Source organism: Perissodus microlepis, chromosome 7 (assembly GCF_051167445.1).
Source record: "Perissodus microlepis isolate ML-2025 ecotype Zambia chromosome 7, ASM5116744v1, whole genome shotgun sequence".
NCBI lineage: Eukaryota > Metazoa > Chordata > Actinopteri > Cichliformes > Cichlidae > Perissodus > Perissodus microlepis.
The window spans coordinates 42,171,741-42,196,708 of NC_140467.1; the positions used below are offsets into that span (position 1 = coordinate 42,171,741).

Consider the following 24,968-nt stretch of genomic DNA (forward strand, 5'->3'; position numbering starts at 1 on the left):
CCTTCAAATCAGTCTATAGACCTTGAAGGAGAAGTCAGAGTTCAAATGTGACCTGATATTTAAAATCTTCATGCAGTACTCTCTATATACACCACACATGTAAGAATCATAGTTTGTAAGTTAAAAGGCATTTTATCAATTTTTGACCAATAAATAATTTGCTTGACCTTGAAGACCCTAGTGGATGAAAGCCAAATTTTAATGGATAGTTAACATGACCTCACTCTGGACCCCTACAAAATTTGATCAGAATAATTAAAAAAATTCGAGCTCTTTAATGAACTGAATGACACGCACGCACACAACCGCTACCAAAGACATAGCTTCCTTGGCAGAGGTAAAAACTATCTACAAAGAAAAATAATCTGCAGGAACTTCAAAGTCAGGTGATAGTTTGATTTTTACTGGAAAAATGAATACAGGTGCACTTAATATTTATTAATTAAAAGTACAAATATAAGTAATACAGTAATTTAGAGCAGACTTCCTTGACTGTACTTTGAAATGTAAGTCTAAGTAGCTTGGAAAGAAAAGCGTCTGGACTAATCACACGAGCTAAGGTGTGAAAATGGGTGTAGGTCGGGTGTAAGTTTGAAATGTAAGAACTTTAACAGAAGAAAGTGACAATAAAATACTACTATTTGTCAGGTTCCCTTTAAGGGAGACTGAGTGTGTATCTTTTTTTCAGTATTTTATTACATTCATTAGTGAGTCCACAGTTTTTGGCACTCATATTAATATTTACATGCATCACTTTGCTCCTCACAGTTCATCCATCTTCCCATTTTCTCGTGCTTATCCATTTCAGGGTCACGATGGGCCTGAAGCCTTTCCAAGCTGCCAGGGAGCGAGAGACGCAGGTACACCCAGGCCAGGTCACCCATCTATCGCAGAGCTAACAATGCAGTACAATAAGTAAACTTAAAATATGAATTTCAAAAGAAACATGACAATAATCAATAAGACAAGACAGCCATTCACACACACAAAAATACCTGAGCAAAGATATGCTTTGTTTAACCTGAATGGATTAAGAATTAAGAGCAGTTTCACAGATTTCTGCTTGTCTGAATAACTGATTGTGATCACTTTGTCTTTAAATGTGATATTGTGCAAAAATCAATTAAAGTTACCATAATAACTTATTAGTTCAACATTCAATATTATCAGTGTCATTGAGAACGGTAATCATATTTATGCACTGTGATGTACTCCTTAGTAAAAACTCTAATTTAGGCCAGTTTCCATTGTTTTGGACCTTGAGTGATTGAGACCACCTGTACGAATATCCTCTGCCAGAGCATCCTCAATCCTTGATGATAAAGACCGCCTTAGGGTTTTCTTAAAGTCATTGCCGATGAACACATAGAGAACTGGAGATAGGAAGCTGTTTGCTGCAGCCAAGGTGGCCCCAACTTTTAGTCCAGTTTTATGGACCTCCAGGTTGTGGTTCTTAAAGTCTATCTCCAGCAGGACAAAGGTGTGGTAGGGGACCCAGCAGGCGAAGAAAGACAAAATGAGCGCAGCCATGATTTTGTACGGCTTTGTTGACTTGTGGGTCAGACTTCTGAGCTTTATGGCAAGCACAGAGCAACAGAAGACAATCATTAGGATAGGAATCAGGAACCCACAAATGAAACGGGTCAGTACCACCGCTTTATGTCTGAAAATAGAGAGTTTAAAGTTGCTTGTGCCGTTGGGTGGACTTTCTCACTTCTGTTTCTTGGGCAGTAGTACTCAGTAAGTACTGACGTAGGTATTTTGCAACAGGAAACTAGAAGAGAAAGGGAAAAAAACTGCTGTAATATCCAAAAAGAGATATCCTCCAAAAAATATCACATTTCTTGACCAGGATTGTGCCTACAGATCATTTTAGTGGAATGGAAGCTATTGTGTAAAACTGTAATCTGTGGTTGAGCTCGCGTTAGACCTCAGAAATAATTAAACTGGTATACTGCAGATGGGAGACATACAATACCACAAATATTACACATGATATCTAAAAACATTGAATTCCCACATTATAAAAAACAGTTTACAGAACATTATTAGGTAGAATCAGCTATGGCTCAATTAGCTCATGTGTACACGACATTCTGAGTTCTGTGCTAATGTTCCTTTTGCAGTTCCCCAAAATCAAATACCAAGCTGTTATGCAACAAACCAAGTGGGGAAAAAAGATGAATAAACAACTTTCATTTCAGGAATCACAAGACAAGGAAGCAGTAAATAAATCTCACTCACGACACATTTTAGATCAATATTGGTACATTTATACAGCTCCTCTCTATTTCTTATTAGCAAAGCTCAAGGGTGTGGCTTTAACCTAGCAGCAAAAATACACAAGCCTGTGACAAAGTGGCTAGGACAGAATTCATTTGCCATTTGTCACTTGCATATATTGTTATTTTGTGTTCTGTTATCCTATAGTCTATCATAATGCTTTAATGTAAACACAGCACATGTAACCCTGGCTCTACATACTATCCCGGGTCTGTTTGTGGTAGCATTGGTTATATTCATTTCATCTGTGCAAATGTACTTAAAGCTAAATGTCACTTCATCATTAACTGATTTGGATCTTTCATCTGTTTATGTAGTTTGGTTATACTTACCATTGTCTGTTCCTTTGAGCAGGTCCTATGTGTAAAACAGGTATGTGGGAAGGGCCGCCCCAGTACTTCCTGATTTTATAGGATATGATGTCACTGATCATGTCACTTGGGTGTAACCAAATGAAGGGGTGTTTCTTTTGTGTAAAATTGTTTATTTCATTTAAAATAACCTCATGAGTCAGATTAAGTGAAGAGATTGACTTTTCAAACTGTTTAGTTGGGTGAATGAGTTTGTTAAGTGGAAAAATGATTTTACTCCTGTTTCTTTGTCTAGACTGTGTTATTTAGTCTACCCTGTTTTCCCAATGGTAGAGGTTAATGAGATCCAGGTGTGAGTGGAATTCTATATAAAGCAGGTGAGAGTTTGACTGACAGGTTCGCTGTTCAGTGGGTGGAAGATGTGAGACCACTACATGCTGGCATTTGTTCAGATTCAAGTTCATCATTGGTCAGTCTACAGCATAGTCACTCAGACAGTAGAGCAGATGTTTTGGTGGAAATTCAGCAGTCACTTTTCCGGATACGCACGATGGGACTTGCAGTGGTGTTTTTATAGGTTCCAGTGCACTATGGAGTATGGGCGAATGAAAAGGCAAATAGAGTTGCAAAGGAGGCCGTAAAACATGGGGTGGTTGACATGGCTGTTAGTTTTGGCCAAGCAGAGATAAGGAGTATGGAAGGCAAGATATGAGAGCAAGATGGCAAAAGCAGTGGGAGGAGGAAAGGAAGGGACGATGGTTGTATAAAATTCAAAGGAGGGTGGGAGGAATGAGAAACGCAGGACGGACTAGGAGGGAGGATGTGATCATATCCAGACTGAGATTTGGACATACTGGCTTGAATAATACATTATTCGTGATAGGGAAACATAGTACCGGAAAATGTGATTACTGTGGGGTAGAGGAAACTATAGAACATGTCATGTTGCAGTGTCAGAGGTATCAGGTTGAGAGGAGACAATTGATTCAAAATCTCAGTAACCTAAAAATCGAACTGGATCTTGTTGATTTGTTGCGAAAGGAATTGGGAAGTAAATGTTATCAGGCCTTATTTCAGTTTTTAAAAGAGGGGAACCTGTTTGGAAGGATATGAGGATTTTTTATTTATTTATTTATTTTGAGCGTCGTTCCAGACCATACTCCCTACCAGTTGGTGGCGATAATGCACCTTCCAGTTGTTTGCCAACCGCCAATACAAATGTAAGAAAGAAGAAGAAGAAGACTGACAGGTTCAATGATTAATGATGTGTTTAATGACATAGAGGGTGGGGTGGGATGTTAACTTTTTGCTGATGATGGAGCCTTATGGAGGAGAGGGAGGAATGTTGGTTTTGTTGTAAAGAAGTTACAGGAAGCGGTTGGTAAAGTGGAAGAATGGTCGTATAGGTGGGGATTCAAGTTTTCAGTGGATAAGACTAAGACAATGTTTTTTTACAAGGAAGAGGGTTAATGAGGAAATTAAGATGAAGCTATGTGGCATAGGATTAGAAAGAGTGAGGAAATTTAAGTTTCTGGGGTTGTGGTTTGATGAGAGGTTAACTTGGGTTGCACACATTCAGGAATTGGTGGATAAGTGTAAAAAAGTTTTGAACATTTTGAGGTGTTTGGTTGGGAAGGGTTGGGGAGTGGATAGCCCCTGAGGGCTATATACACTGGATTGGTGAGGTCAACGTTAGATTATGGTTGTGTGGCATATAATTCGGCAGCAGACACTTCTCTTAGCAAGCTAGATTTGATTCAGTATCAGGTGTTGAGACTTTGTACAGGGGCGACTCCCACTGTAGCCTTGCAGGTGGAGATGGGGGAAATGCCACTAGGGTTGAGGAGGGAACAGCTTACATTGACATATTGGGCAAACTTACAGGGTCAAGGGACGGATCACCCTGCATTAGATGTACTTAGACCTTGCTGGGAGAAGGGCAGGAGGGAGTTAAAGAGCTTTGGATGGGTGGTGGGGGGAAGAGCTAGGGAACTTAAATTGGACCATTTAGACATATGTCGGCGAGTGCCGAGGCCTGCAATCCCTCCATGGATACTTCCTTAAGCAGCTGTAGATTTTTCTTTGTTGCACCAGAAGAGTAAGGACGGGGCAGGCGGTCTAGACTCTAATATAGTTTGGGGTTTCATAGATCAGTATTATGGGTATGTGCAGGTATATGCGGATGCTTCGAAGAATCCAGCTAGTCAAGTGGGGGTGGCAGTGGTAATTCCGGACTTTATGGTAAAAATTGAGAAGAGGATTAATAATGGTTTGTCTGTGTTTACAGGAGAAATGATAGCGATTCTATTAGCAGTGCAGTGGGTGGAAGATTTGAGGCCATTGAACACAATTATTTGTTCAGATTCCAGTGCAGCCTTGGTTAGTCTACAGAATGGTCATTCGAAGGGTAGGTCAGATATTTTATTAGAGGTTCAGCAAACTCTTTACAGGATACATATGATGGGTCTATCGGTAGTGTTTGTATGGGTCCCGGCTCACTATGGGGTAAGGGGGAATGAAGCAGCGGACAGGTTAGCAAAGGAAGCCACTAATCATGAGATAGTTGATCTGGCGGTGAATTTTGGTCAGGAGGAAGTAAAGAGTATTATTAAGCTAGAAATGAGGGGTAGATGGCAGAAACAGTGGGACGAAGACAGGAGGGGAAGGTGGTTATATAAAATTCAAAGGGGGGTGGGAGTGAGGAGATCCACAAGAAGGAGTAGGCGAGAGGAGGTGGTGGTGTCAAGACTGAGATTTGGGCATACGGGTTTGAATTCCACACTGTTCTTGATATGGAAGCATGCTTCAGGGAAATGTGATTATTGTGGAGCGGATGAAACTTTGGAGCATGTTATTTTGCAGTGTCGGAAATATATGGTAGAGAGGAGACGGTTGGCCCGAAATCTCAGTAGCATTGATATGAACCTTGATCTTGTAGGGTTACTACAGAAGGAGTCGGGGGATAAATGTTATCAGGCATTGTTTCAATTTTTGAGAGAAGGAAAGTTGTTTGGGAGGATATGAAGTGTTTTTTGTTTTTGTTTTTTGTTTTTTTGTTTTTTTGAGCGTGATTTCTGTCCACACTCCATACCAGTGGTGGCGGTAATGCACCATGCAGTTGTATGCCAACCGCCAATAATACGTAAAAGAAAAAGAAGACTGAAAGGTTCTTATGTTTTTGTGAAACAATTGTTGAAAGGCGACGCCAGAAAATAAAGAACACTTAAAAGAAACTTGAACAGTCTGCAGATGCTGTTTTCCTATCACTTTCCATGCTGCTATGTTACGCTACTTCACAAATGGTGGCAGCAGTGGCTCCAGGCCAATAGGTGATAGCAATGCAGAAATCAACCAAGTCAAGGAAACCTCAAGGGCCAACAGATTTTCCCCCAGAGGAGGCCCCAGATGATGGCAACCTGCCAGAAGCTACGGGTGAGCACAGCACCGAATCACAAAGTCTCTCTGAGCTCTCAACTTTATTAAAAGGCCTGATGCAACAGCATGCTGACCGTGAGGAAAAATGGGAGCAGGACAGACAACGCCAGGATGAACGGTGGCGTAGAATGCAACACCAGTTCAGCCAACTGCAGCAGGAGGTCCAGTGGCCACAAGAAGAATGGGCACTGCATCTGGCTCCACTTCTTAGTGGTAAAGCACATGCAGCATATGTTGCTATGGACACTGAAGAGACAATGGACTATGATAAAGTAAAAACCGCCGTTCTTGAAAAATTTGAAATAAGTGCTGAGACTTACCGAATCAGATTCCGCGACATGACGGTGAAGGACGATGAGACACCCAAAGAGCTGCGAACGCATCTTAAAGACCTATATGAAAAGTGGATGCTTCCAAAGGAGAAGACAAAGGACCAAATAGATGTCATAGTGATGGAGCAGTTTCTCAGAGTTCTTAACCCAGAGCTGAGGACGTGGGTGAAAGAGTGCAACCCCACCACTTCAAAAGAAGCTGCAGAGATGGCAGAGGCTTTTCTTGCAGCCCGACGCCCACAAAAAGGCTACATGGTAGGAAAACCCAGTTCAGCCCCTGTATTTGTGGGTAAGTCAGGGGGTGGGAATGGGTCCAGAGCTAAAGGCCCTAAACAAAGTTCTCCAATCACTAGCAGTAGCCGCGCTAGAGAAGTAAAGCAGAGAGGCCCATTGGTATGTCATGCTTGTGGTCAAGCAGGTCACTTTAAGGCAGATTGCCCAGATCAGCAAGTCAGTAAGACTTACTTGTGTCTTTCACCACAGTGTTTTGACTTGCTAGAGGAGGAAACTGAGTCTCTCGTACCCTCCAGTGATCAGGAGCACACAATCTGTGTGTTGCCCTCTTGGATTCAGGCAGTAGCCGCACACTTGTCAGGCAAGATTGTCTCCCTAGCGACACCACATTTTGTGGTAAAGTTAAAGTCTGGTGTGTTCATGGTGATAATGTTGATTATCCTATTCCCAATGTTTACCTTCAAGTTAATGAAAAGGAGTACGTACTTATAGTTGGAGTAATGGATAAACTTCCCTACCAGATTGTGTTGGGCCGGGACATGCCAATTCTTGGAGAGTTATTAGCAAAGACAGAGAAGGACAGAGAAGAGAAGAATCTGCATGTTGCATGTGAAGGTCTGCTAGTAGTCATTAGGTCTGGTAATAGAGCGTCTCAGTCAGAGCCAGGTTTGAGTGAGTTGCCCTTTTCAGACAGTGAAATTCCGGATGTTGATGGACTAAGTAGGCCACATTTAAAGAAAAGTAGAATGCAGAGAAGACAGGAAAAAGTGAGGGGGACAGAAATTGCTGAGTCACTCCCTGAACCAGAGATTGAGGAGCTCCTGGTTGTCCCAAGCAATATTGTCCAACTCCAAAGGGAGGACCCCTCTTTAGCACCCTTGTTTACTAAGAGCATCCAAGAATCAACACAGATTACAGACAGAGTACGGGAAGTATTCATTGTAAAGAACGAACGACTGTATCGTTGTAGTTAAGTTGGTGACCAGTTGGTTGTTCCCAAAAGCTGAAGGCCTGTAGTCTTGCAGTTGGCTCATTCAGTTCCTTAAGTTAAAGACCTTACAATAATACAACGAAAGCATGTATGGAGGAGTTCAGGAGAGAGGTACAACAGTGAGTGTCTATCTGTCAAACATGGTGGAGGCTCTGTCGCGGTGGAGACAGTCCAGCCAGTGGTGTTGGGCATCTTGTCAAATGAAATGATAAAATTGTGAACACAGAAAAGTACCCTCAGATTTTAATCCACCAAGCAGTAACATCTCAAACTACTGATTGGAAATAGCTTCATATTTCATCATAACAATGATACACAAACAAACTGGCAATGCAGTAAAAGCATGGATATCAGTCAGCCTCCCCAGAGCCCAGACCTCAACATCACTGAAGCAGTGTGAGATCTATCTGACAGAGAACAGAAGAAAAGGCAGCCAACATCCAAAGAAGAGTTCTGAATATCTCAAAAAAAAAAAAAAATGTTTCGTCTCACTCCCATTTCTTCTTGTTGCATGTTGAAGCTTGACTTGGAACCTTGTTAAGATCCAACCATACACAATATGATTTTTTTTGCCATTTTTCAAGTGGACTTAAACTTTTGATCGGGACTCTATGAATATGGAGCTGCCAGGCAGGAGCAAAAGAGGAAGACCACAAAGGAAATTCAGGGCTGTAGTGAAGGAAGACATGCAGAGGGCTGTACGACAGAGGTGGATGCTAGAGATAGGGTGAAATGCAGGAAGATCTGTTGCGCCAACCCCTCAAGGGAACAGCAGCAAGAAGAAAAACCCACATATAAGTTGAATGTAATCTTTTGACTCTGTTGTGGAGAACATAAAGGTTTTCTTTAAATACTAGTGCGATGCAAATATCAGTATCGATCTGATACCAAGTAAATACAGGGCCAGTATTGCTGATGCAGCTTATGTAGTGGAGAGCAGTGTGTCTTGATTTATGACATGAATCATCATCAATTAGCAAATTCTGAACACATTTTACTCCCTACTAAATCATTGTCATTTTCTTTCAACTTCACAGAATAATTAGTTAACAGAACAAAACCCACCTTTCAGCTTTTTCGTGTATTTTGAAACTTGTTTTTTGTTTTTGTTTTTTTTTTAACGTGACTGTCTCGTATTTTGGGTCAACGCCTGCCATTTAAATGCTCCTTAGGCTATAAATAAAATGGACCTGACAGTCAACACAAAAGGGCTCAGGAATTTTTCAGAATTCATGTCTGAGGTGTAGTTTTTCATTTCCAATAAAATAAAGTATTTAACACAATTCAGTGGGCTGAATATATTATTTGAATGTCTGAATATAGTCTATTGTTAATCAGTTAGCAAACCTAACAGCCAAGATGACCAATAACACTTTATTTTTATAATTAGTTAATGTCAAAGTGACTGCATGAGTGGAGCAGCGATTGCCCAGGCATGTTTCTTTTTTGATGAACCTTAGAGGACAGAAATAAACTAAAGTATGAATCCTGTGGCACTCCATATTTGTCTTAATCTACCCACCTCTACTAAATGCTTGATAAAGACTCGTAAAGAGAGATAATTTGATCAATTAAAACACAAAGAGAAAAATAAAAATAATAAAAATCAAATAAAATATAAACAAATGAAAGTCCAATTGTATTGTATTATCAAAAGAGCGTTTTTTGTAAATGACATCAACCAGACATGCGCAGATGTGATTATTGTAGCTCCTCCTCCTGTCAGTGACGTGTAGTTCCATTCTCTTGAGCTGCGAGCTTTCTTAACTGCGACATTGGATCAACATGGCGAGCACCGTGGCGAACAAGTGTCTCAGTCCTCTGGCTTTCCTCACCAGGAGGCTCTCCGCTCCCGAGTTCATCACTCAGTGTTGCTATCACAAGAAGGTAAGTGGTGCAGTCTGTAGCTTCTCTTTAACGGGGAGCTCGGCTTACAGCGTCGCAGCTGCTTGTTGGTTCATGTTTACTCCTACTGAAAGCATCCTGGAGTATATCAGCTAACTGATCTACTAAACACGAGCAACCACGACTCTGTAAGATCTTTCTGCTCGGGCATTTTGTTGACAACCATAGGACGGTGGCTTATATTTAGCTGGCTGCACAAATGTTTCAAGTTACATCAGACTGCCTTTACGCTGGTTATCTCAAACCCTTCACCTCCATGATGCTAGACCGTTAAAATGAACAAATGTATTGTTTCATTGTAGCTATTTAGCTTACTGAAGGCTGGAATAACGTCACTAATCTGCAACCAGCTGTCCACTGCCACAGTTTTAACCATATCCGAATAATGCGCTTTAAAGGGTGGCAGTATGTTGTGCTAGAGTCAGGTAAATGTTATGTGATACCTGTGAAGGTGTACTGATGCAACAGGAGGTTAACCGGGTCATGGCAGCCATAACTGTGATGTATTTATGTTTAGCTGGATGTTTTTGGCTGATTGTGGAGGTTTAGACATTATATGCCTTTTATTAAAATTATTTCTTGGATAAGAGGTCATGTTTTAGCCATCAGCTGAGGAATCTGGCTTTAAACCTTTAATTTCTGATGAAAAATGCAAAAGGTTTTGCGATGCTCGGCCACGTCACACTGTCTTGGTCAGAATGACTCAGCAAGAAATAGAGTAGGAGGGCTGAATGACAGTTTGCACTGTGTAGACCATGAAATCCAGCCCTAATCTGCTCATGCCAGTGTCAGTTATGCAAGTGAGTCAAGTTGTAGTTGTGTAACAAGGATGCCAAGACTTGTACGCATTCTTTTTACCATTGTATCTGAATGTAGATGGCATTTCCTTCCTGCAAATATGGGATTGTTGAATTCTGGCAGCAACAGGAAGAGTGCATTTGGCCTGATGCTCCTTTTCCCCTCTCTGTTGTCTGAAGGTGGTGGATCATTATGAGAACCCCAGAAATGTGGGCTCGCTGGACAAAAACTCCAAGAATGTTGGAACTGGTTTGGTGGGTGCCCCGGCCTGTGGGGATGTAATGAAGCTTCAGGTATGTTTGTTACAAAGTGTGTGTGAATTAAAGGCGTTTCTTTTTGTTAGTTTAGTAGGGATACATTTTTAAGAATGGGAGAGATTAAGATTGTTTGGGGGGTTTTTTTGTTGTTTTTTTCTTGCTCATTTTTTTGGTCACATGAGTAACAGTCAAAACGTTTCTCAGATTGAGGTGGATGACCTGGGGAAGATTGTGAATGCCAGGTTCAAAACTTTTGGCTGTGGTTCTGCCATCGCCTCAAGCTCTCTGGCCACCGAGTGGGTGAAAGGCAAATCTGTGAGTGAACACATTACAGACCTGCATCTCAGCTCCTTTGAATGTTTAATCTATTCAATATTTAGCGTATTCTGCTCCGCTCATGGCTGTGTGTGGGCTTTTATTTTCAGGTGGACGAAGCTTTGAAGATAAAGAACACAGACATCGCCAAGGAGCTCAGTCTTCCTCCTGTTAAGCTTCACTGCTCCAGTAAGTTTTCTTTTAATACGTCAAGGCTCTTCTTTTTCTTTTTTCCAAACTTCTCTGCACACGTGCACATTTAACCTCCAATTATTTCCTGTTCAGTGCTTGCCGAAGATGCCATCAAGGCAGCCCTTGCTGACTATCGTCTCAAGCAACAAGATGACCAGCAGGAGGCAGTCAGGGCCAGCAATTAAATGGAGCGCTCACGCTTTGTGCTGGGCCCGGTTTGGCTCCCTGCTGCCAAGAAGAGAAATAGTCCAGCGTCAACACCTCACTTTCCTGCGGCACTGATGACGAGTCCACCACCTTTCAACCCTCTGTAGCAGTGTTACACCAGGCTGTTTTTATTAGCCTGTCACGTAAACGCACAATATAAGCACTGTTTTGGGTTGTTGGTACAGAGATGAGCCTTATTTTGGAAATTGCTTTGTGCAGGTGGAGTGTTTTTTATTTTGAAAGGTGTGATGGAGGTATGGATGAAAGCTAAAAGCTGTTTATACCCTCTGCACTCTAAACGCACTGACCTGTTGATTAAGCAAAGTGGCTTGAACCAAAGAAAGGGGGTCCAGTAGTTTCAAATGCAACTTATATTTACAAATGCTTCTTTAAAAGTCTGTAATAAAATTATCCCTAATCGTACTTTTGGAATCCTGTTTATTATTTAAACATTATTTGACCCTCCATCTACAGAAAAATACAGGCGTAACTAATGAGATTATTTTTAATTCACTTTAAATAAGTCGTCCTTGTGATCCATTTGAGTAAGCTGCACATAGACACAGAGCCTGCAAATACGCCCGTGCACTTCCTGCTGCAATAACGCACCTGAAAAAGCTCTGCAGCTGAGATCCGCTGCAGCCAAAACACACCAGATTGTGGTTTTATACACTTGACAAATCCTGACTGTGCTTCGCTTTATCTCAGTGTCTCAGCGTCTCTCTCCCTCACACCCAATTTCTATTTCTCTGACTTACGTGCACACAATTTTGAAAGGCGCTTTTGCAGAACACAGCGACGTTCAACATCATCTGCATCATCCGCTTTATGTCTGACCCAATAATCCATGTGGCACTGAATGACCGAGCCGTGGACCGTGGTTTTCCTGTACATAAGTGAGGGCACTGTTAAGAATGCAGAAAGAACCCACATGAGGATGACGGCTCCAAGGGCTTTTCCTACTTTGCGGTGGTTGTGCGACCACACAGGAAATAAGACCATGATACAGCGGTCAGTGCTGATGAGAACCAACAGGAACACACTGCTGTGCATGTTGAGAAACAGGGCGGATGAGGCGAGCTTGCACAAGCCTTCTCCAAAGGGCCAGTGTGAAGTTATCATGTACACAACTTCGAAAGGCAACAAGGCACAGAACAAAAAGTTTGAAATGGCCAGGCTGATGTACCAGATGGTGATGACTGTGGTTTTCATTTTCCATCCACAAATCCAAATCACCAGGGAATTTCCTGCAAGCCCCAAAACACATATGATGATGTTGACTGCCACCAGAGCATAAGTTGAAGAAGACGAGGCGCTATATAAATTTAGGGTTCCTTCAGTGGTGAAGTTGCTATCGATGTCTGCGGTGTAGTTATCATAATCAAAATACTCCACGTCCATGATTGTTCCTGAAATATATGGAACCACGACTTTTAAAAATACAAACATTTACACATGAGCTTTATAATTATAGGTTATAAATAACACAAAGGTTTTTCATAGAGAAAAAGATACTTACATAGGGATTTTATGTCTCGTGTGAAAATAGAGAGTTTAAAGTTGCTTGTGCCGTTGGGTGGACTTTCTCACTTCTGTTTCTTGGGCAGTAGTACTCAGTAAGTACTGACGTAGGTATTTTGCAACAGGAAAGTAGAAGAGAAAGGGAAAAAAACTGCTGTAATATCCAAAAAGAGATATCCTCCAAAAAATATCACATTTCTTGACCAGGATTGTGCCTACTCTCAGAAAAATTATGGTTCTTAAATGGTTCTTCAGATGTCTTCATGGTTCTTTAAAGAACCATCATACGTCAAAGAACCTTTTTATTTTGTAGATGGTTCTTTAGCTATTACAAATGGTTCTTTAAAGAACAAAAGGTTCTTCATCCGTAGCTATCTAAGTTTGATGGTGTAAAATGGCATAAATATTTATTCACTATAATGAGGGTGTGAATTATACTGTGTGTTTTGTTTTTGTGCATGTGTGTGCGAAGGGGGAGGGCGGGTTACCTGGTGATTACCCTTTAAGAGCAGATGGTAGGAAACTGAATATTGAAATAAAGCTAGAAATACTTGCTTAAAAATATACTGGTGGCAGGGGTGGGGGCCAAAGCCTAAAGACCCCCCCCCCCCACACACACACACACCTAACCTAACCAAACCCATTGATCACAAATAATGTGGTAATAGAATATGGAATTTATTATTAGGATGTTTATGAATATGGTGAGTTAACAAACAGTAGACACAATACACACATTCAAATACTGTACTGTTTTAAATTTTAATAAAGTATTACTATTATCTGCTTCAAGGCATTACTTTTGAGATTATTATATATATTAGAAAATATAGCATAATGATAATACTAGTTATTGTAAACTTTACAAACCACCCAGCAGTATGTAAAGTCAAATTATAAAATACAAGTAAATAACAATTGCACAACAGAATGTCAGTGTAATGAACACACTTACCAACACACTTACTTAGTTTTGACAAAGCACACTGCTTAGGTAAATGATCTGAGTACTTGTTCATCACTGAGCAATTTGTTAATATGTGTTTTGAGCCAAATGACAGGGAGAGAGAGAGAGAGAGAGAGAGAGACGTTAGAACACGTTGTACTATGGCAACCTCCCGGGAGCGGACAGAGGGGGCCAGTCGTTGGGATGCGCATGCGCAGGCAGATCGCGCGAGCGGTGGGCCTTGAACTTTCTAAGGGAAAAACACTTTCTCACGGCCGGTGACAGCGAAGCGGATAACAGTCTTGAGCACCTGCTGGTCTTTGAAGCTCTGGATTCTGGGACCAGGGGCGATTCTAGAATCAGAGCTTTAGGGGTGCTGAGCACCCAGAGAGCTGCCCAGCCAGGCAAGATAAACCTGTCTCTGTCAGTCCCTGCATCCTTAAATGTTGTCCCGAGTTCTCTCTGACTGTCACTTTGGACGATGAGGACGATGAGGACAGGGAGGAACAGGGGGTTACCCTGTTCCTCCCTGTCCTCATCGTCTGTTGTCTTCGTCTCTGTTATCAGTCATCATAATTTTACCATCTCTGTGCAAGTCTGCAAATTTCTTTATTAATATGAGATTCTTAAATTCATCAAGTCTCTCTGTGCCTGGGTCCTCGTCACAAAACATGACATCACTGTTTTGTACATTTTAACACTATTTAATCCCCACATTTGTGAAAGAAAAGCAAAACACTTTTTTGAAAAGTCTGTAACAAAACCATCAAATCTGATCAAGGTTATTTAAATGCTGCAAAAGAAGAATGATTGGAATAGAAAAAAATACATATCCTAACATTAATTGCTGCGGGAGAATAATGAATGATGCTCATAGTGAGTAAAAAGTAAACTGAGTGCATTTTTTGGACAGAGATTCACTTTTAATGTGTATGTATAATATAATACAGATACATAAAAAACACTCCCAAAACAGAATTATTACAAATAAATTGTTACAAAATATTAATAAAAACTATAAAAATGGAGGCAACTTTGCCTGTGGTAGAATGTATACAATGTATGAAAAAATCTTTACTGCAGATACTAATTTTACTAATTTAATAATACTAATTTTGTGTTGTGAGATTTATGAGTTTCATGCTTTCATAGTGGTACTTAGGAGAGCTTGACATTTTTATCAGGTGGTACACACTGTAAAAAGTTTGAGAAACACTGATAAGTTAAGTGTATGTGTGCTTTTGGAAAACATTTAAAGCTGCTGTACAGAATCTTTGAAACAAGCTTAAAACATTTTTAGAATATAAACAGAGCACTCTGCTTCTCTCTACAGCTCCTCACTCCACCAGGGCTGTTTGGCACTTTCTGATAGTGTGCAAATGTGATGTATGTACTGTGGCAGTCATACAGACAACTGGACGGTCCAAAAGTTGGCCTACCTATTACTGGCTGAGGTTTCAGTAGAGTTGTGGCTGAACCACATAAAAATATATCATTAATTTTAATCTCCCCAATCAATTATAATGTTATGTTTGAATGTTGTTAAAGAGGGTCAAAAATGTTTCAAACCAGTTTGTTTTGCAGATTCTGTATAGCAGCTTTAATATAGGGAGAACACAACTTCCAGATTGTGTGAGTAAAATCAGGTTTTTTTTCTCTTTGTCAGTTTAACAGTTTCTGTTGTGCCTGTCACTGTTCCCTGTCTGTTTTTCTTACCTGGTTCTTCCTGAACTTGTACTTTCTCCTCACGTTCCCCTCTTTCCTCTCTCCTTCTTTGGACTGACAATCATACACAAATAGATTGTATTCAATTAGATGAAAAATTACATTAATATGAAAAAAATTCTATTAAGATCACTAACAAAAAGTCCTCTCTCAGTGTACTTTCAACCAAAAGGCAAATAACCAAACCACATGAACATCTAATAAAAGATATAAATATTGAAACACTGATCCAACCTTATTCTTGATTGATGGATCATTTGATTTTACACTTTTACCTGAATGTGGCTCCTTCTTTTGAAAAAACTTCCTTATATCCATTATGAACCTGGCTGTCTCTCTGTACACAAACACACACACACAACAGGAGTTATAAGGTTAATGGGCATTCAGTCAGTTAGCTAGTTAGTATCCATTTCAAACAGGACAGTGGTAACAACAGTAAGCTGTTTTAAGTTTTAGATTTTAAATAGGCTGTATAAATTTCAATGGGAGCAACAGGACGGTCAAATGTCGCTGAATTTACTACAGAGCAGGACTGATTGAAGAGTAGCAAACATTGTCGGAAAACACGTTTTTAACACTGCAGGTTACCTGGGTGTAATGTTTTTCAGCTAAAAAGAAACATGTTCTGACTCCTACCTAACTATATAAAGAGTAACTGAAGGTTAAATGTAGCTAATATGTCCTGTTTTAAGCCAGGCACTTCCACCTCCGCTCCGCTGCGTCTCAGTCACCATTGCTCTGGCAGCAAGAGCGCTAGAGCCAGAGCAGGGGAGAGGCGAGTTGGAACAAACCATTTTGGGAGGGGGGGTTATCTATACTTTTGTTGTTACAATGTTACGTCTCAAACAAGTACAGTACTGTATGCTTTTTATATTTTTAGTAGTGTGTCACACAAACAGCAAATATTGTCAAAAAAAAGTAAGAAATCTTTGGGGATGCTTTGATTCATTTTGGGGGTGCTGAAGCACCCCCAAAAATGGGCTAAAATCGCCCCTGTCTGGGACTGTTGGAAAAGGTAAAACATTTTCATTATAACCTTTGTACTGTTTTGTTTTTGTTACTCGTCATTGTAGCTTGCTGTTAATGCTGTGCTAACAATAACGGTTAGCTATGTTAGCTGTTAAAGTTAACACAATGTAGTATCGGTATACAGAACTGTTTTCCTAAAAAAAAAACCCCCACTGTTATAATTAAGTGAAGGTATTCCTAACTGATTTGAACCTTTGGCTTCTAAAATACGTGGTTCTATTGCGTGCTGCATACATAACTTAATGTCAGCTAGACCAATAATAATATTGTTAAAATCACTAAAATGGCGCCTGAAGCCTGTGATGTGAGCTCTGTGTCTGCCCTAGAAACTCAGAAATTCAGTAGAGTTGAGCCCTACATTAAATACTCACATCAGCCTGTACTTTGAATTCTGGAAGAGTGTTTTGAAGTGTTTTGAATGAATAGAAAAAGACACACCTTCTCATGTGTCACATAACTGTTACTGTATAACTTATTTTCAGACTAGTTGAAAATTATGCTCCAAGATAGATGTCCTTTTGTAATATAGTTAAATTTTCTTTGTACATTTCATTTATCCATCATCATACATTAAGCCAAGAAGAGGTCGTTATACTAACAAGAGGTATAAAAGCTGGGCCAAAGTTCAGCACGTGGTTAAAGTTTGTAATCCAGCCAGGGTGTAAATATCACTCAGCAGCCAGTCATAGAGCTGAAGCAGGTAGCATCAACACATAAATCTACCCGGCTTAAATCACAAGACCACCTCTGACCGAAGAGCTGTAGATTTTTCTTGTTTGCACAAATTAATTCACACTAATTCTGTTCAAAGCTCCAACAAAATGAGGAAGAGGAGGGGGAGAAACACAATTAGATTGAATTACAATTGGATGGAAGTCGAGGACAAGGAGAAGCAAGCTTTAGATGAGGAGGAAGAGAAGCAGCAGGAGCATCTTTAGGGATCTCTATGATGTCATTGAGGTTTGTTTCATTAACATTGTCCTCTCACAAAGAAAGATGACTTGTTTTAGTTCACCTACTTCCTGTATTAAATAGTGATGTTCAAAGCATTGTGGAAAACCACGGAGCAGGCACGTATAGGGCATCTGCAGGTAAATGAACATCAAATCTCTCAGACTAAAATCTGTATTATACTTTTAGTCTTAAGACCATATGTTGTATATTTATCACCCTTATGATAAAACTGATGTCAGCCATTGGTTTATGGACATTGTATTTTGAAGCCTCGACATTTGCTTTATTGCTATCGCTATGTGGATTTTTGTGAGCCTTTTGGGGCCATATTAGGATGAGGGATCAGAATCTGGAGTCGTGCACACTACTGTGTCATTTAGCGTGTATCCATAAGATTTGTACAGCAGATCCAAGTTGTGCCTTGAAAACAGGAACGTTGTCTGCATAGAGGAGAACTTTAATAGCAGGCTTGTACAAAGTGAGGCTTTGTGCTCACATTTGCTGCAAACGCTCGTTTTAATTCTGTCACCCTGTTTTGATGCGGAATTCACTTGAAATCAGGCAAGAACTGGACTTGTTTTTTATAATGTGTTCTTGTGAATTAATTGTGTATCGCATACATTTGACTTGACTTTCTGCGAGACAACAGTCGTCCGCTGGCCAAAAAAGTTTTCCAAATACCTCCACGTGATCAAGCCTGGATTTAGAAAAGAATAGCAAAAAATCTGCACCTCCTGCTTCACATGCAATTTGTGTTTGTGTGTTCAGAGGCGGCGGCGAGAGGCGAGACCTCGGATCATCCAGCTGGAGAGCCTGACCAGGAGGAGTCAAACATTAACTCGGCTCTTCCAGGGCACCCTGCAGACTCAGCTGCTGGCATTGGCGAGGGAGTGCGGCCGCCGCTGGGATGACGTGAACACCAAACTGGAGTCCATTACAGGTCGACTGCAGGTATGCGAGTCAGACCTTCTGAGGAGGGTTTCACTTTTCTCTTTTCTTTATAATTGACTCTTTTTCTCTCTCTCTCTCAGCTCCTTGTCTTAGAGTGGAAGGGATTTGAAGCACAAAGGGAGGAACTTGTCATTTGGTTGGCTGATATGGATATCCGCCTGAGTGAGGTTGACCAGCTGACAGGAAACACCTGTGAAAAACTGAAACAACTGCAGGTGTAGGGTTGTTTTGATATAACATATATTTGATATGATACATACGTCAGAGACATGGTCCTAAACTGGACTAACAAAGGACCATGAGTCCAACATGAAACTTCCCTTACATAACGCTGAAGTTCATTGATAATTTTAATCAAAAACTTGTTTTTGAAATATTTTTACTGAACATGGAAACATCTGCTGATGACAATGTGTTGATTTAATGGTCTGTTATGAAGCTATTGCTATTTCTAATGTGTTTTTATCACTTTCTGATGTTTTATTAATTAAACAATACATGTATTAATTGTGTTATCTATAGATATAGTATTTATATATATTTATTTATAATATAGTAAAAATATTGAATTATTACTGTTTAAATGACTAATATGTGACATGTATTAGTAGTGATGTTGTGCTGAGGGTTAAAATGCCTTTTTGTCTTTTGGTAACTACGAAATGGCAATAAACCATTAATGTATGTCTATGCTGTGCTCGTATTTATTTTACCCTACTCAAATTCAATTTAGGATACATTTTATTTTGAAAGATTTAAAATGGTTCTTTAAAGAACCACTCAAAAAGGGTTCTTTAAAATGTTTTTTTAAAGAACCATTTGAAGGACCTTTTTAAAATGGTTCTTTAAAGAACCATTTTAAAAAAGGTTCTTTGAAAAACCATTAAAGGTGCCCCAAAGAAACATTTCTTGATGGTTCTTTGGGGCACCTTTAAAGGTTCTTCAATGAACCATTGTTTGAAAGGTTCTTTGTGGCACCAAAAAAGGTTCTTCTATGGCATCAGTCTAAAGAACCACTTTTGGTTCCAGTTGGCACCTTTATTTTTCTGAGTGTACAGATCATTTTAATGCAGGGGTCGGCAACCTGCGGCTCTTTAGTCCTTTTAGTGCGGCTCCGCGTGGTTTGGGAAAATAAATTTTTTTTTTTAAGTAATTAGCTGAAGTGTATTTTATTTATGTTAGTTCTTTTTTTAACTTGTAGTTCTAAATTGGAAGATTATTGTGATATTGAAATATAAAAATAAAATTATATTCTATTATTTTTGTGATGCTCAAAATAAGCGTCACACTTGCGGAAGCCGAAACGCCGTGCCTTTATCGAGACTTTCAACCCCAGGTAAGCCAATTATGGATCTTCGGATCCACATTATGTCAGCAGCTATTCTCCAAACACCGCTCACGCCTCACAGATGACAGCTTACAGTCCTGCGTAAAGATGAAAGTGACTTCGTATAGCCCCGATTTGCAGACGCTGTGCGCAGAGGTTCGGGACCAGAAGTCCCATTGTAAACATATCACGGCAGACCCGACGATGTTTGCATGAACATGCTTTTCAGCATCTCTTTATTGACCGCTTTTCACACACGGTTGCTGACGCATACAGCCGGTGTTAAAGCTCACAGCCCGACACATACCAACACAACTGCACAGATAGCACAGACGTTAAGGCCGCGAGGCGTGATTGCGGGTGCCGCTCAGGTGCGTCCGCCTCCCCTGCAGCGGCGCTGCAGACCACGCCCCGCCACACACATTAACCAGGTAAAATACATATTTAGGCGGAATTCTGCAAATATCTATTTTTCATCTTTTAGCAGCATAGTGCTTTTTTTCCAATTATTTTTTAAAAGTCAGTTCAAGGCTCCAAAAGCCCAAAGGCGATATAAGGTTGGTGGCTCACAACAGTTTTTGTTTGCTACATGGATCATTTTAGTTCAGCTGGGTGTCTTTCATTTTGTTATATTTCTTTAAGAGTTCAAAATGTGTTAATTACATAACTAAAATGTAATTTTCTCTGTAGCACTTCATGGATTTAAGCAACACGCCTTAGTTGTTTACACAAAGCATAAAGGTAAAAAAAACCCCCAATATATATACAGTGTTATCTTCATTTTAGATGTCAAAAAGTATTTGCGGCTCCCAGTGTTTTCTTTTGCGTGGAAATCGCGTCCAAATGGCTCTTTGGGTGTTAAAGGTTGCTGACCCCTGTTTTAGTGGAATGGAAGTTACTGTGTAAAACTGTAATCTGTGGTTGAGCTCGCGTTAGACCTCATAAGAAATAATTAAACTGGTTTACTGCAGATGGGAGACATACAATACCACAAATATTACACATGACATCTAAAAACATTGAATTCCCACATTGTAAAAAACAGTTTACAGAACATTTTTAGGTAGAATCAGCTATGGCTCGATTAGCTCACGTGTACAGGACATTCTGAGTTCTGTGCTAATGTTCGTTTGCACTTCCCCAAAATCAAGTACAAAGCTGTGGGGAAAAAAGTGGGGGAAAAAGATGAATAAACAACTTTCATTTCAGGAATCACAAGACAAGGAAGCAGTAAATAAATCTCACTCAGGACACATTTTAGATCAATATTGGTACATTTATACAGCTCCTCTCTGTTTCTTATTAGCAAAGCTCAAGGGTGTGGCTTTAACCTAGCAGCAAAAATACACAAGCCACATTAAATAACATTAAATAATAATTGAAAGCCACATTACACAACTACTGTGTAATGTGGCTTATTGGTTCAGATCATTGTCAGTGTGTTCAGTTCAATTCAGTTTTATTTATATAGCACCAAATCACAACAACAGAAAAAAAATGTTTCGTCTCACTCCCATTTCTTCTTGTTGCATGTTGAAGCTTGACTTGGAACCTTGTTAAGATCCAACCATGCACAATATGATTTTTTTGCCATTTTTCAAGTGGACTTAAACTTTTGATCGGGACTCTATGAATATGGAGCTGCCAGGCAGGAGCAAAAGAGGAAGACCACAAAGGAAATTCAGGGCTGTAGTGAAGGAAGACATGCAGAGGGCTGTACGACAGAGGTGGATGCTAGAGATAGGGTGAAATGCAGGAAGATCTGTTGCGCCAACCCCTCAAGGGAACAGCAGCAAGAAGAAAAACCCACATATAAGTTGAATGTAATCTTTTGACTCTGTTGTGGAGAACATAAAGGTTTTCTTTAAATACTAGTGCGATGCAAATATCAGTATCGATCTGATACCAAGTAAATACAGGGCCAGTATTGCTGATGCAGCTTATGTAGTGGAGAGCAGTGTGTCTTGATTTATGACATGAATCATCATCAATTAGCAAATTCTGAACACATTTTACTCCCTACTAAATCATTGTCATTTTCTTTCAACTTCACAGAATAATTAGTTAACAGAACAAAACCCACCTTTCAGCTTTTTCGTGTATTTTGAAACTTGTTTTTTGTTTTTGTTTTTTTTTTAACGTGACTGTCTCGTATTTTGGGTCAACGCCTGCTATTTAAATGCTCCTTAGGCTATAAATAAAATGGACCTGACAGTCAACACAAAAGGGCTCAGGAATTTTTCAGAATCCATGTCTGAGGTGTAGTTTTTCATTTCCTATAAAATAAAGTATTTAACACAATTCAGTGGGCTGAATATATTATTTGAATGTCTGAATATAGTCTATTGTTAATCAGTTAGCAAACCTAACAGCCAAGACGACCAATAACACTTTATTTTTATAATTAGTTAATGTCAAAGTGACTGCATGAGTGGAGCAGCGATTGCCCAGGCATGTTTCTTTTTTGATGAACCTTAGAGGACAGAAATAAACTAAAGTATGAATCCTGTGGCACTCCATATTTGTCTTAATCTACCCACCTCTACTAAATGCTTGATAAAGACTCGTAAAGAGAGATAATTTGATCAATTAAAACACAAAGAGAAAAATCAAAATAATAAAAATCAAATAAAATATAAACAAATGAAAGTCCAATTGTATTGTATTATCAAAAGAGCGTTTTTTGTAAATTGCATAAACCAGACATGCGCAGATATGATTATTGTAGCTCCTCCTCCTGTCAGTGACGTGTAGTTCCATTCTCTTGAGCTGCGAGCTTTCTTAACTGCGACATTGGATCAACATGGCGAGCACCGTGGCGAACAAGTGTCTCAGTCCTCTGGCTTTCCTCACCAGGAGGCTCTCCGCTCCCGAGTTCATCACTCAGTGTTGCTATCACAAGAAGGTAAGTGGTGCAGTCTGTAGCTTCTCTTTAACGGGGAGCTCGGCTTACAGCGTCGCAGCTGCTTGTTGGTTCATGTTTACTCCTACTGAAAGCATCCTGGAGTATATCAGCTAACTGATCTACTAAACACGAGCAACCACGACTCTGTAAGATCTTTCTGCTCGGGCATTTTGTTGACAACCATAGGACGGTGGCTTATATTTAGCTGGCTGCACAAATGTTTCAAGTTACATCAGACTGCCTTTACGCTGGTTATCTCAAACCCTTCACCTCCATGATGCTAGACCGTTAAAATGAACAAATGTATTGTTTCATTGTAGCTATTTAGCTTACTGAAGGCTGGAATAACGTCACTAATCTGCAACCAGCTGTCCACTGCCACAGTTTTAACCATATCCGAATAATGCGCTTTAAAGGGTGGCAGTATGTTGTGCTAGAGTCAGGTAAATGTTATGTGATACCTGTGAAGGTGTACTGATGCAACAGGAGGTTAACCGGGTCATGGCAGCCATAACTGTGATGTATTTATGTTTAGCTGGATGTTTTTGGCTGATTGTGGAGGTTTAGACATTATATGCCTTTTATTAAAATTATTTCTTGGATAAGAGGTCATGTTTTAGCCATCAGCTGAGGAATCTGGCTTTAAACCTTTAATTTCTGATGAAAAATGCAAAAGGTTTTGCGATGCTCGGCCACGTCACACTGTCTTGGTCAGAATGACTCGGCAAGAAATAGAGTAGGAGTGCTGAATGACAGTTTGCACTGTGTAGACCATGAAATCCAGCCCTAATCTGCTCATGCCAGTGTCAGTTATGCAAGTGAGTCAAGTTGTAGTTGTGTAACAAGGATGCCAAGACTTGTACGCATTCTTTTTACCATTGTATCTGAATGTAGATGGCATTTCCTTCCTGCAAATATGGGATTGTTGAATTCTGGCAGCAACAGGAAGAGTGCATTTGGCCTGATGCTCCTTTTCCCCTCTCTGTTGTCTGAAGGTGGTGGATCATTATGAGAACCCCAGAAATGTGGGCTCGCTGGACAAAAACTCCAAGAATGTTGGAACTGGTTTGGTGGGTGCCCCGGCCTGTGGGGATGTAATGAAGCTTCAGGTATGTTTGTTACAAAGTGTGTGTGAATTAAAGGCGTTTCTTTTTGTTAGTTTAGTAGGGATACATTTTTAAGAATGGGAGAGATTAAGATTGTTTGGGGGTTTTTTTTGTTGTTTTTTTCTTGCTCATTTTTTTGGTCACATGAGTAACAGTCAAAACGTTTCTCAGATTGAGGTGGATGACCTGGGGAAGATTGTGAATGCCAGGTTCAAAACTTTTGGCTGTGGTTCTGCCATCGCCTCAAGCTCTCTGGCCACCGAGTGGGTGAAAGGCAAATCTGTGAGTGAACACATTACAGACCTGCATCTCAGCTCCTTTGAATGTTTAATCTATTCAATATTTAGCGTATTCTGCTCCGCTCATGGCTGTGTGTGGGCTTTTATTTTCAGGTGGACGAAGCTTTGAAGATAAAGAACACAGACATCGCCAAGGAGCTCAGTCTTCCTCCTGTTAAGCTTCACTGCTCCAGTAAGTTTTCTTTTAATACGTCAAGGCTCTTCTTTTTCTTTTTTCCAAACTTCTCTGCACACGTGCACATTTAACCTCCAATTATTTCCTGTTCAGTGCTTGCCGAAGATGCCATCAAGGCAGCCCTTGCTGACTATCGTCTCAAGCAACAAGATGACCAGCAGGAGGCAGTCAGGGCCAGCAATTAAATGGAGCGCTCACGCTTTGTGCTGGGCCCGGTTTGGCTCCCTGCTGCCAAGAAGAGAAATAGTCCAGCGTCAACACCTCACTTTCCAGCGGCAGTGATGACGAGTCCACCACCTTTCAACCCTCTGTAGCAGTGTTACACCAGGCTGTTTTTATTAGTCTGCGATCCTCTAACCGTGCATACTGTATCTTTTAGCCTGTCACGTAAACGCACAATATAAGCACTGTTTTGGGTTGTTGGTACAGAGATGAGCCTTATTTTGGAAATTGCTTTGTGCAGGTGGAGTGTTTTTTATTTTGAAAGGTGTGATGGAGGTATGGATGAAAGCTAAAAGCTGTTTATACCCTCTGCACTCTAAACGCACTGACATGTTGATTAAGCAAAGTGGCTTGAACCAAAGAAAGGGGGTCGAGTAGTTTCAAATGCAACTTATATTTACAAATGCTTCTTTAAAAGTCTGTAATAAAATTATCCCTAATCGTACTTTTGGAATCCTGTTTATTATTTAAACATTATTTGACCCTCCATCTACAGAAAAATACAGGCGTAACTAATGAGATTATTCTTAATTCACTTTACATAA

General features: G+C 40.2%; 4 protein-coding genes across 4 annotated transcripts; 3 read left to right on the plus strand and 1 right to left on the minus strand.

Moving 5' to 3' along the window:
- Positions 1–256: 256 nt before the first annotated feature.
- On the minus strand, positions 257–12,932 carry LOC146383744 (chemerin-like receptor 1). Its single transcript, XM_084935168.1, has 2 exons — positions 12,091–12,932; positions 257–1,661 (listed from the first exon to the last, which is right to left on the minus strand). The coding sequence occupies exons 1-2, from the start codon at positions 12,707–12,709 to the stop codon at positions 1,228–1,230; spliced, it is 1,053 nt and encodes a 350-aa protein (XP_084791294.1). The 5' UTR covers positions 12,710–12,932; the 3' UTR covers positions 257–1,227.
- Positions 814–19,009, plus strand: LOC146383745 (nesprin-2-like). Its single transcript, XM_084935167.1, has 3 exons — positions 814–860; positions 18,207–18,389; positions 18,470–19,009. The coding sequence occupies exons 1-3, from the start codon at positions 816–818 to the stop codon at positions 18,608–18,610; spliced, it is 369 nt and encodes a 122-aa protein (XP_084791293.1). The 5' UTR covers positions 814–815; the 3' UTR covers positions 18,611–19,009.
- On the plus strand, positions 9,319–11,683 carry LOC146383746 (uncharacterized). The gene is made up of 5 exons (XM_084935166.1): positions 9,319–9,473; positions 10,469–10,582; positions 10,751–10,861; positions 10,972–11,050; positions 11,147–11,683. Exons 1-5 carry the CDS (start codon positions 9,372–9,374, stop codon positions 11,236–11,238), a joined length of 498 nt encoding a protein of 165 aa, XP_084791292.1. The 5' UTR covers positions 9,319–9,371; the 3' UTR covers positions 11,239–11,683.
- A 3,458-nt stretch (positions 19,010–22,467) lies between the features above and the next one.
- On the plus strand, positions 22,468–24,868 carry LOC146383747 (uncharacterized). Its single transcript, XM_084935172.1, has 5 exons — positions 22,468–22,621; positions 23,617–23,730; positions 23,899–24,009; positions 24,120–24,198; positions 24,295–24,868. Exons 1-5 carry the CDS (start codon positions 22,520–22,522, stop codon positions 24,384–24,386), a joined length of 498 nt encoding a protein of 165 aa, XP_084791298.1. The 5' UTR covers positions 22,468–22,519; the 3' UTR covers positions 24,387–24,868.
- Positions 24,869–24,968: the final 100 nt, after the last annotated feature.

Bases quoted from the DNA above. Each gene is read 5' to 3' on its own strand.
- LOC146383745 (XM_084935167.1), top strand. From the start codon at position 816: ATGGGCCTGAAGCCTTTCCAAGCTGCCAGGGAGCGAGAGACGCAG. The intron at 861-18,206 runs GTACACCCAGGC...TTGTGTGTTCAG, and splicing joins CCAGGGAGCGAGAGACGCAG to AGGCGGCGGCGAGAGGCGAG. The intron at 18,390-18,469 runs GTATGCGAGTCA...TCTCTCTCTCAG, and splicing joins CCATTACAGGTCGACTGCAG to CTCCTTGTCTTAGAGTGGAA.
- LOC146383747 (XM_084935172.1), top strand. From the start codon at position 22,520: ATGGCGAGCACCGTGGCGAACAAGTGTCTCAGTCCTCTGGCTTTCCTC. The intron at 22,622-23,616 runs GTAAGTGGTGCA...TGTTGTCTGAAG, and splicing joins AGTGTTGCTATCACAAGAAG to GTGGTGGATCATTATGAGAA. The intron at 23,731-23,898 runs GTATGTTTGTTA...AACGTTTCTCAG, and splicing joins GGGATGTAATGAAGCTTCAG to ATTGAGGTGGATGACCTGGG.
- LOC146383746 (XM_084935166.1), top strand. From the start codon at position 9,372: ATGGCGAGCACCGTGGCGAACAAGTGTCTCAGTCCTCTGGCTTTCCTC. The intron at 10,862-10,971 runs GTGAGTGAACAC...TTTTATTTTCAG, and splicing joins AGTGGGTGAAAGGCAAATCT to GTGGACGAAGCTTTGAAGAT. The intron at 11,051-11,146 runs GTAAGTTTTCTT...TTTCCTGTTCAG, and splicing joins TGTTAAGCTTCACTGCTCCA to TGCTTGCCGAAGATGCCATC.
- LOC146383744 (XM_084935168.1), bottom strand. From the start codon at position 12,709: ATGTTTGTATTTTTAAAAGTCGTGGTTCCATATATTTCAGGAACAATC. The intron at 1,662-12,090 runs ATAAAGCGGATG...CTATTTTCAGAC, and splicing joins CATGGATTATTGGGTCAGAC to ATAAAGCGGTGGTACTGACC.